Genomic DNA, 16,076 nt, shown 5'->3' on the forward strand with positions numbered 1-16,076 from the left:
AATGCCAATCGCAATCCCTACGCCTTCGCTTCGGTTTGGCGCAAGCTCCTCAAGAACGCATAAAAATGGCAACGTGTGCCGCTGGCTAAGACCAAAGCGACAAGTTAAAACCGCGCTCTGCTGCTGCCACGGAAAAATAAAGTAAAATAAAAGCAGCGAGGAAATTATTTGTGTGGGGAGCACCCTTTCATTTTTATTTTTCTTGGAGCTGCCCGGAAGGCTTTGGCGTAGGAAGTGTAGTAAAAAGCAAAAAACAGATGCAACAGCCACAGCATGGACAAGTGCTTAAAGGATATTGAAAGGCACTAAATTGCTTTATTACATAATTGAATTGGTTGATTAGCTAACTGCAGGATATGCCATTGCTAAATTATTATTGCTGTGGATAAAATCCCATAACTCGAATAGCAAATCGATAGGTTATCAAATTATAGAGTTTATAACTTGCAAAATATTAGTGGTGCTTGTTTTATAATTAGCAAAAATAAAAATTTTTATTCTGCATTTATCATTAAAATCGATGCTGGATCAAAGCTATTCATTTATTTTTTTATTCAACTTAGTTTAGTTTTTCTTCACAAGTATTTTTTTTAAATTCTTAGTCAAATACATTTACTCAATTGTATATAATCTATAGAAAGCATAAAATTCAAAATTAATGTAATGCAGTTAAGAGAAAGTCTATTTAATTAATTAGACTTTTTTTTAAGTTTTAAATTTTTTTTTAGGATTATCAAAAATAATAGAAAATAATCCAGGCACCCAGATTATATTGGGTATAAATGCTTAAATATTTGTATTTATTTTGCAGAAAAATATTCAGGAAAAAGTTAATTACAAGCAATTTTTTTAGTTCTACTTACATATTATATATCAACTGAAAAATATTCATGAGTAGATTATATACATATATATAGTCCGATATTTGATCTGGCTCCTTTGGTTGAAACGATATTTCAATTAAAGTTTTATTTCTAATGATTTTATGATAAAAATTAAGAAGTAATTCATATTTTAAATTTTTATAATAAAAATGTGAAGCAAAAATTATGGTTTAATTATTATATAATAATTAAAAAATAAATGCATTTAATTAATAATTAAAAATAATTTTATTAATAAAAAAATTATTTTTAAATTTTTTAATTTTATTTAATACAAATTGTATTTGTTACGATCTATCAGCTGCGATAATTTGTATTAAGTTTTTGATATGTATTTATTTTATTTTAATTGCACTTATTTAAATAGAGCATAAATTAATAAATTCTGGATGTGATTCTTCAATCTTCCAACAGAGATATAAATTGCAATTTACTTGATTTCTGCCCAAATAGACAGTGCAAGCTGCTGCGTCTTTAAGCTCCACACATAACTCTCAATACTCTGGGCAACTGTTAAAACAAAACTCCGGCTGTTCATTATGTGCAAAGCCTCGAGTAGCGACATTAAAGCCTACGATATCTCTTTATAATGATATCATGTATGGGCGCTCATTTGAACATTAATAAAATTGGATGCCGCTGACAGCATAAATGTCACCAAAATGCTATTAAAATAAAATTATAGCCGACATAACCATGATTCATTAGCACCAAGCCCCAAAGACGCTCAAACAGCAATCATAACGCAAAAGAAGAATGAAACAAATATAATACAAAACTGTGGCAATAACTCGCAAATTTGTTGCTAGCCAGCAGCAAAACAAAAAAAAATATGTTTATTAATTCTTAATATGCAGCAAAGCAAAAACAACGATAAAGCTAAAAAATGTGGCAAAAGGCGTGTTGGCGCTTTGAAAATGTGCCAAAAAAAAAAAAAAATAAAGTTCACATTGTCTTTAATACCCTTTTTAATGCGAATATCAATGGCAAATGGAGCTGCCCGAGCGGTTGCGGCGAATTGGGCTTGGGTTGGGTAGGGACGTAAAAAATAATAAAATTCAAAATGCGCCTTGTGCGTTTGGCAGTCACTTGGGCACACGAAATGTACAAAGCAATAAAAAAAATTATAATGCTATGAAAAGAATAAAAAAAACAAGCAAATATTCCACGCAGAGCATTGTGAAATGATTCAGCTTGGAATTATAATTATAATGAGCTTTATTTTATGCAATTTTTTGTTCTTATATTTGCCACAATTTGTTGTTACAAAATATATATTAAAAATATGTATTTAATGGGGCTGCTGAAGCGTTTTTAATCATCGAAAAAAAAAAAGAATAAACGTTTGGGCAATGAAAAATGTAAAATGTTTAGCTTAGTTTATTAGCAACACATTTAATAATATTTTTCTAATCAGTTGTTTCAAGCTCATTGGTTCACTTTAACGAAGTTGATAAACTCGTACTAAGATATTATAATTATTTAAAGATTGAAAGCTACCAGAGAATTTGAAGGTTGCAATCTTTAATACTGATATGAATTCGCATACAAAAAATTACGCTGTTATCCTTAAAGTAAGCTAAATGTTAAATCATTATTAATGGATTATTCATAATTAATGTTTTTATATATTTTTAGACCAATTATCATTAAGTCGAATTGTCATTGCAGTCAATACAGGTAAAAAGAACGTATAAAACATAAATCAATTATGATGATTGATAAATAGAGAAAGTTGAAATAACTTCATATAGTGTTAAAATACCAGTCTAGCTATATGATATACCCCTGATCTACGAATCCGCTGCTGATATTCCAACTATCTCAAAGGCGTGAAGCCGATAAAAGTTAATAAGTAAATTTCAAGCTGATAGCAGCACAGGAAAGAAAACTTATGTAGGGTGTTAGTGCCAGTTAATTTGAGGTTTGACTTTTACTATACAAAATGTTATTGTTATTGCAAATTCAAATTGATTAATATTTTATTTTATATTACATTTGCTACATTATGTATTATATGGAAATTATTGAAAATTATTAAACTAAACCATTACAGTGTAATAATAATAAGATAAGTTTTAATAATTACGCTGCCTGAAATATTGTGTTCAGCAAAACTGAATTATTTGCAATATGCTTGCGCTTATATTAATTTTATTTATCGGCCAACTGACTCTGCTGAATTAAATTAAAATATGTGATTTTAACATGTTGATGATGAAGCTCTTACGTATCAATAATATTTAAATTGTAGCTAAGATTTATTGAAGCGTTTAAATACGCTTCAAATTGCAGACAAGCTGTCAGCTGTGGCAGTGGGAACCAATGACAAACAGTAAATACGGCAATAAGCATCGAGATATATATTGTAAACAAATAACAGGTGGTATTTCCGGCTTGTGCATCATTGGGCAGACAGTCCGCACAGACAGGCAGACAGACAACAGCACAATACAAAATCAAAAATACTTTTTTTTTGTTATAAAAGTTGCTGGTAGCTTAGACTAAATTCCACGTATAGTATTTTTGTATATTGGCTGCAGCTTTATTTTAATTTCGTCTGGCCCTTTTGCAGTCTGTTGGGGATTTGCAAGTGAACTTTTTGCTTATTCTGCAGTCTGTCTGTCTGTGCAGATATTTATTTTAGGATTTTTATGAAAAAAGTAAAATGACAGCAAGAAATCAAAAGCAGCAAGCGTAAAATTGTCGTCTATGCGTCTTGGCCAATAAAACTCAAATTGCTGGGGCAGACGCTTCTCGTTGTTGTTGTTGTTGCCACTTTAAAGTGTTTTATGAAATAATTTTTAAATAGCTGCGCACACATATGCAAATCAATTAATTTTTTTTTCTTGTAGCTAATTGAATTTGGCAGACAAAAGAATTATTTTGCTTATGCTATATTTATATATGCAACTCGTTTATCGGATGCAAACTGTTGTGTTGTGTCCCCAATGTGAACTAAATGAATTATGTAACATGTCTAGCCATTTAGTGCCATAATTCAGAGCAATCTATGGAGTCCATATGGCAGACACATCAAAGCCTAGGCCAATATACTAATAGTAAACGGGCTAGGGACCAAGGGAGCCTAAATTGCTCCGGCAGCGAGACAAATTGCATTTGCATAGCATAATTGGAATTGCATATTGAAAAATGTTTATGCCTATAAAAAGCTAAAAGAGAAAAAATAGGAGAAGCAAAAACTGCGATTGAAAACTATAATTTGTTGGCGGTCGTTGCGGCTTTTGTTCGCTCAACAGTGTGGGGGCTATAAACGATATATGACTGTACTATGTTTACCAAATTGAAATACGCATTTCTTTTTTCCGTCAGCATAAATTGGTCTCGTTTTGAGTGGCTAACAAATTATAGACATGTTATTATTTTATATGATTTAGAGCTGCAGAAAGTGTAGAACTCAAATCTGTTCACTTGTTTAGTTGATTGTTGGAAAAAATAAAATTATAAATTTAGTTTTCTATTATTTACAGAAATTGGGTCGTTTTAATAATACAATCAGCACAACTTTTATTCGTACGATCAACATCCCAATACAGTAAGCAAAATGTACAAAAACGCAGCTAAAATAAACAAAATATTTTTAAAATATTAACCGATATTTACCCTGAGCTCTTTACAGATTTTTTAAGCCACTGTGCTAAGAGAGCGCTTAAGCAGAGAGAGCGCGGAAAAGAAATTAAAAAGCAATGATCAAAAGGTCAAAATGTCCAAAAATGTAGTCAAATATCCCACAATTTACAATTGCTTGTCTTTGACATTGACTTTGCTGTGGGATCTATAGAGAGAGAGAGAGAAAGAGTGGGCTGTAATTTTATTAGAATGTTTAGGCTCTCTTAGCGTGCATAAATCTGAATATTTTTTTCATCAAATTAAAAAGAGCTGCTGTCCTTCACTTTAACTCTCAAAGTGAATTCTCGTTCTCTTTCTTTGCTGCCATAGCTGTGACTGCAATTGCACTGTGGTGTATATGATTAAAAATTTCATTTAAACTAAATCTTCTTTAAATGATTCCAAAAAAACAAGAACAAATAATTCCAAAAGACAAATTTTTATACACTTTGAAATGTTCTAATAATATTATTTAATAATTTAATACAAGTAAAATTAGTATCTTTATTAATTTATTTATTTTTCGGTTCTATTTTCAGATAAGCTGGTATGTGCCCAATATTCCATTTTCTAATGCTTGTAAATTCAAATAAAATTGAACCAAAAATTTTATAAAATTATTCTTTACATTAAAAGTTTAACAGCTGGGATTGCTAATATAAATATGTATATTGTTTACAAGTAAATTCATGGTTCAAAGATTTAGATTATACAATTACCATATGATATGATGTATAATTAAAACAGCTTCGTGCTTATAAGCATGTTGTCATAACTATAAGCTTATAAAGATCGAAATCAACGCAAGAACTGATATCATAACATGACTAAGTTTTAGAAAATTTAATTATTATTTTAATATACCTCAAATAATTGAATAAAACAAGAGTTGTGATATGTTCGCCCCATGCCTGGACAAGTTTTTTTTTTTGTTATGTTGTAACAAATTTTGATAAAATCTAGGCTTAGACTATTCACTCAGACGTTATTTTAAATAAGAAAAAAAAAGTAATCTATGCAAATTTTGGTTTCTAAGCTTATTGTGGTGCACCGTTTATGCCTCGAAGATGCCTGTTGCCATTCGCATGGTGGAAGCCCTGGCTTTGGTTACACTAATGGCCCTTATTACCTTCGTCTCGCTTGGTGTTGTGATTGCCCAGCGCACGGTTAGTCTGGCTGTAACATTTATAGAGGTAAAACTGAGACTTGGCTTCAAACAAAGCATTTCAGCTAATTTGAGATTTTAGCCAGCAGCGAATATATTGGATGGTGTGCTGATCGTAACGGAGAGAATGCTTGTGGGCACATTGGTCGGGGTTTCGGCTTTGGTGAATGCAGTAAGCATTGCCTTGCATACGGCGGGAATTGCCTGAATAGGCTCATAAGCAAACTTTGTCTTTGGCTGCATGTTGCTAACCTAAACGAAAAAGGAAATAATATTAAATTGCTGAATGTAAATATTTATAACGAATTTTAAATCAACCTCAAACTAAACCACAATTAGTCCATAATAAAACTTTTAAAGACAAGAGCTAAGTACAAAATATATTAAATGAATCGCAGCAACTTTAAGTTGATTTGGTATGAGCGCAAATTTTCTGTTTATTTGCTCTTAAGTATTTTCTTTAATTTTTGGGTGCAGTGTAAAAGCGAAAACCCAAAAAGTATTTCCCATAAAGGAAAGGCATGCCGCTCTAATATTCAATCAAACAATTTTACGCCCCAATAAATTTCTCTAAGCTGCAGGCAGCTGAAAAATAAAAACAAAATGCGCTCAATTGCAGCAAATTTGCGCCTTGGCTTGTTAAAAAGCAAAGAAACTCAAGCGAATCAACGAATTCTCCTTTTTTTCACTCTTTTTTTTATGCGGCTTATATAAAAATGCGCTCGAGGTGCTGCATTATGTTGTTTTGCAGTTTGATTTTGTTGCTTTGGTTGGGGGCCGCCTTTAACGTTTTTAGCACCTTTAGTTGCGGCTTATTCTATTATTTAGTTATTTATCAATGCTGCGGGTATGGCCAAAATGCCAAAAGGTGTGAGAGTGTGTGTGTGTGTGTAGGCGTTGTTCAGCTTATTGTTATTGTTTTTGTTGTTGTTGGTTAGGCTTTTGATTTAGTGGCAATTTCGTTGTGCCATGCCTTTGGGAGCTTTTTGGAGTTCAAAACAACGCGCACATTACAGACGGGAAATTGAAGCAGCACGCAGGGCCAGGTTAACAAGCCAGCGAACAAACTTCCCGAGGCGCAAACACATTTTGTATTCTCTTTGTGCCCCAACACCTTGCCACAAAGTAAAACTCCTCTCGTTTACTTCCTTTTATATATTGTTATTAAGCTCTGCCAGTCAGATATAAGCACCACTATAGTCGGTGCACTATCCAGTTTTATCCCATAGACTGTGCAAATGGCATAAAGCTAATGCAAGTGTTAATAGTCACTAGACTAGTGGCATGGCTCTGCATAAGATTAAGTTTACTTAAGGAAGCCTCTATCAATTTATTCCAAACTGCATTACATAATCTTTTTATTATTTAAACTACTATTAAGTATAGCGCACGGGCCTATGTGAAATCCTCAAATTGAATCATTTTATTTACAATCTTGAATGCCTTAATTCATTTTTAACTAATCTTTAATAAGAAAATTTTAATTTTTAAATTACAACTAATTATACTTGGAAATAGTATTTTTTTAAAACTGAAATCTAATGCATTTTTATATCTATCTCAAATATATTTATATTCCTTGCTACCCAGAATTGTAAAATTTTGGACCTAGCCCATCGATCTTCTGTTGCTGCAGCAGAAGACTTTATTATTATTATTAATTATTTATTAATTTTTATTTAAAGTTCACCTTTAACTAAAAGACAGCAAATTTGCTGATTATAATATTTGATGTATTATTAATACTTAATAAAGCGCAAAATTGCTCGAACATCATATAAATCCAGCGACAGTTTATAGCTTTACACTATCTATTCTATCTATCAATTTATTCCAAGCTGCGTTATATAATATTTTTATTCTATGAGCATTTATTCTTCTTAATAAAATTCTCTTTTATCACATTTAGACACACCATATAATTTACAATCTTTAGTGTCTGTCTTTGTAAATCTGTAATGTATTAATATATATTTTTTCAATACTTTACATATACAGTATTGAATATCTTAAAGCTATAATTTTTGTATTTTAAAATGTATCATGTGGCATACGATACTTGCTACCCAGAATTGTCCAATTTGGAATAAGATATATGTAGGTATATAACTTCATGTGTTGCAGCAGTAGCTCTCAATGGTATTCCATAAAATTAAAGATATTTGGCATGTTAATTACCCAATTCAGTGTTTTCGTTAGCTTGATTCCTTTCATAGGAATATACCTTTAGAAGTGCTCTATATTCTAACAAAAATTCTGTTTGTAATACTTTAAATATAGCTTAAGGCCTAAAATTAAATTTCTCTAACTCAGGAATCAAATATAAGAAGCTAAAACTGTAAAAGGAAAGTTTTTCATTTAATTAAATTATGTTTTATAATTTGTTTTTATTTTTCTCATTCTTTTAGTCAAGCTTATAGCTTTTTATTATAAGCCACCTGAGTACTTTTTACTTATTTTTAGATTTAATAATTGAAAATATTCATTAAATAAATAGCATTAAGAAAATTTGTATATAGATATAAAAGCTAGTTATTCTAATGCTAACAGTCGGTAGCGACTGTAGAGTTTGGTCCCAAAATCGATGCTAACTTAACAAATAAATAAAATTTTTGTTTACTCCTTTGTGGGAATTTTTCTGAAAATAAAAAAAAAATTATACATTTTTTCTTCTTTAAACGAATGGATTAAAACAATTATAAACATTTTCTTTAGAGTGCAAGAGTATTTAAAATGGCATTGCCTTTATTGTGTTTTGTTTTGAATTGAATGAATCATTCAGCTTCGGGTATTTCAGTCTCTTGACCCGTTGGCTGACTAGCCTGAGTAGTTGGCAGCTCTGGCTGTGCCTGCTCTGTTGTAGTTGAAGTTGAAGGAGGAGTGGCGGCGCTTTGTTCCTCCTCAAGCTGGCTGCAGGCGCAGGCATCGCGTGTGTTCTCCTCGATCCAATCGTTGAAGTTGCTGACACGCGTATAGACGCCGGGAGAGCCGGGCTTGGCGCAGCCCTCGCCCCAGGAGACAATGCCGGCGAGTTGGAAGGCTTGACTGGCGCCCATAACGTGCATGGGTCCACCACTGTCACCCTGGCAGGAGTCCTTGCCGCCTTGCTCCACATTACCGGCGCAGATCATGTTGTCGGTGATTTTGTCGGGTCCGTAGCTGCTGTTGCGACACTCCTGCTGGGAGAGCACAGGCACCTCCACCTCCTGCAGCGTATCCGAGATGGGTCCGCCCTCACTCAATGCGCCCCAGCCGGTGACGACAGCAGTTTGGCCGGCAAAGCTTTCAGCTGCAGGCGGCAGGCAAACTGGATGCATATCAATCCCAAGACGCACTGGCTCATTGAAGCGTATCAAGGCTATATCGCTGTCAAAGTTGCTGGTGCTGTAGTTGGGATGCACCAGCACACGCACCACACGCCGATCCTGAATCTTCACATTGCTGTCCTCTCGATTATGCTCGAGCAGCCGCACGGTAATCAGCCGATGATAGAAGCCATTGACGCAGTGCGCCGCCGTCAGCGCGTACTGATCGTTCACCAGCGAGGCGCCGCAGTAGAAGCTGCCGAACCACATCAGCATGGCCATCCAGGGATACTCATGCACCTCCGTCTCCTGGCCGCCCACGATGCGATGACGCGTATTGATGTTGCCACAAGCGCAGGCGGCACATTCGCGCTTGGCCGGCACACTCGTGTCCGCATACTCTGGCCCCAGTATGGACATGATCCAGTCGAGGAAACTATTCTGACGCAGATTGCTCAGCGACTGCAAAATCTTGGCCGGCTCCGTGCCGCTGCGAAAACTGGGCGTGGCCAGGGCTAAGCCCAGCAAGGAGAGCAAGCAAATATAGCGCATTGCAGAAATGGAAACTGAACTTGGTCTGCCAACTAGCAATTGGCAACTAAATGGATGAATCCTTAGCCCAGCAAGCAGGCAGACTTAAATAGAAAGACGCCAACCGGCTCTAGAACAGGCTTGCAGTCCGGTTTGCAAGCCCAAAAGGTTGTTGGCCCTCTGAGGATCTAAACTTAGACCAAACTCTAGACTCAGCTTGTTGCATTTTATTTGATCGTTAAATCAGCGAAGGGGCTTAGCTTCGATAAGTCGAAGTTGGAATACGCTTGGCTACAGTTTTATTTTTTTAATATTTTTTAAACCATGCAGAAATGTAGCAGGAACTTTAAATAATGTCATTTATATTTAAAAAGTTGTTTATTTAAAATTTACTTCATTTTTAAGAGCCTTAGATTAAACTTAGTTCTGAGCAGTTTTTAAATTAATTTTTTTTAACTAATAGCACTTTTTAAATTAACTCTCAAATATTTTTGTAATTTTGAAAACTGATCAACAATTTTAAGAGCTGTAAAAAAAAAGTGCAAATAAATTAAAATTTGTATTAAAATAAAATAAAGTATGAATTTTTATTTGTTGCATGAATGAGTTTTAGCTTAGCTCTGATCAATTTTGTAATAACTGTAAGCTATAAATAGTAAATGTTGCTAGTATTTTTTTTTATTAAAAAATACTGCACTTTACAATTTAAAGCTAAAAATTTGTATAATATATCTAACGAAACTTTTAAGTTTAAGCACTAAAAACTTAAATTTCCAGATATTTTTTTTTGTAGATGTAAAAACTGATCGAAACTTTTGAAATGGAGTAAATTAAATTACAGTGTAAATAAATTAATTTTTGTAATAAAGTAAAACTTCACTGCTTCTAAGCTATGCACCCTTTACTTGATTGCAAGCCACGCTTATAAAACTTCCAAACTGGTTTCTTGAATCGCTGTCTGATTATTTGCGCTGCTCGCTGCTAATTTATTTGATCTTCTTGGTCTCCTGCTGGCAGAGGCAAGCCTGTTTGGTGAGGTTCTTGATCCAGGTGCCGTAGCGATTGACGCGCGCATAGACGCCCGGATAGCCGGCCTTGGCGCAGCCCTCGCCCCAGCTGACGACGCCGGCAATTTGATGCTCCCGCGTGCCGTTGGGCACAATGTGCAGCGGACCGCCGCTGTCGCCCTGGCAGGAATCCTTGCCGCCCTCATCGAAGCCACCGCACAACATGTTGTCGGTTATTTTGTTGCCATAGCGACTCTTACGGCAGGAATCTTGCGAGAGTATAGGCACTTGCACCTCCTGTGAAAATAAATGCAATGAGTTTGTTAACTTTTGGCAGTCAGTGTGACTCACCTGCAGCGTATCTGAGGTGGGGCCGCCCACCTTGAGCGCACCCCAGCCCGTCACAATGCCCGTTTCGCCCTTGAAGCTGCGCCCAGGCGTGGGCATGCAAACTGGATGCAGCACCTCATTGAACTCCACAGGCTCGTCCAGCTTAATGATGGCTATATCGTTGTCATAGTTGCGTGCATTGTACTTGGGATGCGTAATGACCTCGGCGACCTTGCGATCAATTTTCTGCAGATGCGACATTTTGCGATCGTGCTCCAGCAAGCGAACTGAGATGCGCTCCTTGCGGAAGCCATAGACGCAATGCGAGGCGGTCAACAGGAACTGATCGTTGAGCAGCGAGGCGGCGCAGTAGAAGCGTCCGCCATAGAGCAGCATAGCTACCCAGGGATACTGATGCACCTCCGTCTCCTGGCCGCCCACAATGCGTTTTTGAATGTTGGCCACACCGCAGACGCAGTCGCTGCAATTGCGTGGCGGATTCAGCGTAGGCTGAGCCGGTGGTGCAGTCGTGGTGGCTCTGCGAGTTGTTGTGGTGCTTGTAGCTGGCGCTGCTGTGGTGCTGGTGCTGGTGCTGCTGCTCGGACTGGCGGTGCTGGAGCTCATGCTCATGGGCGCTGCAGTCGCTGAGCTGCTCAACGTGGCCACCGTCACTGTCTCCGGCGTCGCTGAGCCTGGACGTTGTGGCAACAGCGACAGCACCCATTGCACAAAAGTATTCTGGGATTGCTTCAGCAGCGGCGACTCTGGCGTTGTGGCCACATCCGAGCCATAGCTCAACTGGCTGCTGATCAGCAGCAGCAGCAGCAGCAAATAGAACGGCCTCGTAGACATTTTTACGCTTTGCTTTCTCCACACACTCCACGCTTAGCAGCAACTCCACTGGCGGCTCGTGCAGCTCGTTGCAAACTGAAAAGCCAGCAACGAATTTGAAAGCGAGCGACAAGCATTTCACCCAATTTTTGAGCTGGTCAAGCAAAAAGCAAAAGAAAGACACAAAACGAAAAGTTGTTCTGGCCTGTGGCACGTCCACTTTGCCAATCTACATATATGTGCGTGTGTGTGTGTGTGTATACATATTGGTGTGAGTGTATATTGGCCACTTGTATTTGTATTCTGCGTGCATGCGGGGGAGCCGCCGGCTTGACCATGATAATGATGCTTCACCCAAAAGCTACAACAACTCAAAATCAAAGTGTATAAAGTATTGTAAACTATTTGAAATACACTGATGAAACTTAAAATAAATAGTCATTATTTTAATAAGTATTATTTTTTTAATTTTGTATTTTAAATTCCTATATTTCTAGATTTTATATTTTGTTATTTTATATTTTCAATTCAATATTTTATATTTCATATATTTTTGTCTGCTATTTAATTTTTACAATTTTTATATTTCTGTATATTTTATTATTTGTCTTATTTCCATATATCTATTATGTATAATAAAAAATCATATTTTATATCCTATATTATATATATATATATTTTATATATCATATATTTTTATTTTATATTTTAAATTTTTATATTTCTGTATATTATTTTATAAATTGTATCATGTATTTTTTCATATATTATATTTGTATATTTTATTTTTGTTATATTATATTTAAAAAACTCCTATATTATATATTTTTTATATATTACTTTTTCTTATTTTTAATTTTATATTTCATATATTTTATATTTATATCTTAAGTAGAGCATGCAAACTTCAGCTAGCAACAAATAGAAATATATTCGCTTTTATTTGAATTTTTTCTGGTTGTTCTTTTTTTTCGTGTTTTTTGCCATTGAAGTAGCGAAAGTTTTTTCTCGACTTTGATTTTATTGAATTCAATTTTTATTCACTTTTTTGTGATTCGCAGTTGGCTCGCTCGACGCGTCGTAATTTTACTTTCTTTTGATTTATTTTATTGAATGACTATTTTACGCTTGTGTGCGTGCGTGTGTCTCTCTCTCTCTCTCTATGTGTGCGTGCTTGCTTTATTTGTATGGGTTGACCATTTGTGCGTAAATATATATAAGAATATATGTATTTTTATTTTGGGCTTTTGTTTCGGTGGCCATGGAACGACAATCGACACCATTTAACTGTTTACATTTACACCATTTACGTGGTTGGCTTTATCAATTCAATATGCGATATATACAGGGTGCTGTGGCATACTAAAAATTGGGCGAATAATAAATAAAGTGTGTCCAAAACTGTTAAAGCTAAACTAATGCAAATTAATGAGATTAAAACTGGTTTAAAACAAAAGTTTACAGCTTAATAATATGCACTAAAGAACAAATTAAAATATAATTAATAATTTAAGAGCTAACTCCGATGCGCAGAAAACACAAAATGGAATAAATAGCACGAATTTAATTCGAAACGATGTGAGAATATAATAAATCCCGTATTTTCTTGAACCAAATATAAATTCTTAATATTGTTTAATGCAATCCCAAGTTGACCTTTGAATAATTTTGTATAGTTTATTTTATATTTATGTATTTTATGTAAATGTTTTGAATATAACTTGTATACATATATAATAGTTTTGTAGTAAATAAAATGTTATCCTAATTATATTTATTAGATAATTCGATTTTATTTTATAGAAGACAGGGATATTTTCTTAAATTCAATACCAATTGGTCAAACAATTTGGTTTTTTTTCTCGTCTATAATTTGTACGTAAGTTTAGAAGTAAATGGAATATTGGATACTAATAAGATTTATTAGATAAGTAGATTTCATATTTTAGAGTACTTGCCGATTCAGGAGTCAAACCAACAAATCTTCTAATAAACTATTTGAAGAAAGACTTTCAAAAACTTGAACAGGATTAATACATATATCAATATAATGATAGATTCTCACTTAAATATAAAAAAGACTTGTTTAAGTCTGCATTTTATTTAAGATTTATTCGCACTTCTGTTCTTTTCTGTCTAGGAACAGCTTCAGTCTGTTTCTATAACTGTCTGTGCCCTCAGCTTGTCAAGCTTGTTGCTCAGCAGATTAATGGTGAAGCAGCCAACGCGTCTGTTGGCTAAAGAATGAGTCATGCCACATGCCACATGATGCATGCTGCAAGTTCTCAACCCACAAAAATAAATATGCTTAAGCAGAGTTGCGCCTGCGCCTTTTTTTCTAAAGCAGTCCTATTGATAAATGAGCAGAGCAAAAACAAAATTCACTTGCAGTTGCGCTTACTTTTGTTGGGCACTGTGACAAAAACTCATTACTATGCGCACACATAACACTTGGCGCATTAATTGTGCGCGTAATGTGGCCCAAAGGGCACAGACACTAACACACACACACACACACACAGACACACAGGTGTATCTATGTGGCTGATGATGAACTAATGTCGTAGCCTGTCCTCATGCGCTGTGGCAGCCAAGCGCAGTTAAAAACAAAGTGCTATTTGCATAATGACCATGCTAGACAAAAAGCCAAACAACCTATGCTCACTTTTTATCCATACCCAGCTGAGTGTGTGTGTGTGTGTGTGTTTATTTATGCGTCGAGCTGCAGTTGGCAATTATGCAACAACTGCTGCCGCAAAACGTGACCACCAACAACGCGACGACGACGACGACTCCTCTTGCCTGATTGGTGGGTCTGCTCGCAGCCCAAGGCGCCCACCACTCGCTTGTTAAACACGTTGGCAAATATGTTAATAGGCTTTGTAATATGCACATTAGATGCTACTCCAAGTCCATTAAATCAACTGTGCGTCCAGCAATTACTGCGTCCAGCTAACTATTCTAAGCTCTGCTCTCTGCCCTGCAGTCAACTGCAAAAAAAAGCAAAATAAACTCTTTAATGGCTAAGTAAGCGAAAAATAAATATTTGCTAATGCTTATGCGCACTTTGAGCGATGGCTAAGCTAAGAGATAATCAAACGTTTAAAAATCAATTTCTTTAAAGCAACTTAAATTAAATTGAGTAGCTCAAAGATTATTATTCATTACGCTTGAAGCTTGTAGTTAATAAATTATGCAGCTGCGTTCAATAGGCAATGCTAACTCTAATTTATTTATATCAAAATAATTTGATGTACAAATTGTTTATTCATATTGTTATGTATTAATAATTAAATTATTGCTAGTATTAAGCAGCTAAGTACTTAACCGTTGTATAATATTTAAATATAACACATACGCCACGTATGCAAATACTTAATTGGCATTAGTTTTATTAAGTAAGCGATAAATTGTTAGCAATAATAACACAATTTTGCAATATATTCTAAGCTTTAATTTAATAGTTTAGCTACTCATTACCTAATTTAATTATCAGCTATAGCTTAATAAAATATTATACGTGAAGGATTATTATTACAAACATTGATAATTATGTATGTTTTTTGTACTAATGCTTTGAGTTTTTACTATTGTATAATATATAAAAGTTAATTTAATTAAATAATCACAACCACTGTTGACTCGCTTCAATGTTAATCTGAAATTAGCTGAAATTCCAATTAACCACCTTATGTTATATAAATGAATAAATATATAGTGTTAATGCTAATCATTCAAAGCTTTGCTTTTTTATAATTTAACTACATATGTAGTGTACTTAAACTACTTTTTTAAATGTTTTTTTTTACGTTATCAGTATGCGCTCATAGATAAGCTTTGCTTTTAGCTTTTTGAAAAAAAGAGCAACAAGCATTAAAACATTTTTTATTAAATTGCTAGAGGCTACAGACGAGAATTTAAATTACTACGTTTGGTTATGCAGCGCCATGAAAAAAAAACCTCAAAAAACAATTAAAAGCGTGTTGCTCTGACCCGGCGGCTGAACCCTTTTTTTTTTTTTGGTGTTTTCGGAAGTGGTTGGAGGCCTGGAGGTTAAGGCAAGTTGGAAGCTGCGTAACATGTAAATGAAATTTTCGCAGACAGTTTGGCGGGTGTGTAAAAATTTCATGTTTGATTTATGCGAACCACTGCGAAAGATATGAGGATGGGGGTGGTGGGGTTGGGGTTGGGGTCGGGGTTTTTTTGGTTCATTAAAACAATGGCAACGGCAATTGAGTGGCGGACAAACGATATTGCAACATATTTGCATAGACAACCTTTATGGGCAACTATTACAACGCATAGATAATGTTTTTACATAAAATTTTATAAGCCAAGTTAATTAAACTGGTAGTCGGCTAGCCAGACAGCAGTTGCTGTTGCAGTTGCAGTT

At 34.9% G+C, this 16,076-nt stretch overlaps 3 protein-coding genes across 3 annotated transcripts; 1 reads left to right on the forward strand and 2 right to left on the reverse strand.

Annotated features, from left to right (window-relative positions):
- Positions 1–5,494: 5,494 nt before the first annotated feature.
- LOC108595914 lies at positions 5,495–6,034 on the forward strand. The gene is made up of 2 exons (XM_017981205.1): positions 5,495–5,707; positions 5,762–6,034. The coding sequence occupies exons 1-2, from the start codon at positions 5,582–5,584 to the stop codon at positions 5,885–5,887; spliced, it is 252 nt and encodes an 83-aa protein (XP_017836694.1). The 5' UTR covers positions 5,495–5,581; the 3' UTR covers positions 5,888–6,034.
- Positions 6,035–8,453: 2,419 nt separating this feature from the next.
- Positions 8,454–9,913, reverse strand: LOC108594692 (trypsin-1). Its single transcript, XM_033295030.1, has 2 exons — positions 9,909–9,913; positions 8,454–9,582 (listed from the first exon to the last, which is right to left on the reverse strand). The coding sequence occupies exons 1-2, from the start codon at positions 9,911–9,913 to the stop codon at positions 8,454–8,456; spliced, it is 1,134 nt and encodes a 377-aa protein (XP_033150921.1).
- A 502-nt stretch (positions 9,914–10,415) lies between these two features.
- LOC108594969 (trypsin-1) lies at positions 10,416–11,704 on the reverse strand. The gene is made up of 2 exons (XM_033295031.1): positions 10,874–11,704; positions 10,416–10,819 (listed from the first exon to the last, which is right to left on the reverse strand). Exons 1-2 carry the CDS (start codon positions 11,702–11,704, stop codon positions 10,502–10,504), a joined length of 1,149 nt encoding a protein of 382 aa, XP_033150922.1. The 3' UTR covers positions 10,416–10,501.
- Between the last annotated feature and the right edge of the window lie 4,372 nt (positions 11,705–16,076).

This window comes from Drosophila busckii, chromosome 2R (assembly GCF_011750605.1).
Source record: "Drosophila busckii strain San Diego stock center, stock number 13000-0081.31 chromosome 2R, ASM1175060v1, whole genome shotgun sequence".
Lineage (NCBI taxonomy): Eukaryota > Metazoa > Arthropoda > Insecta > Diptera > Drosophilidae > Drosophila > Drosophila busckii.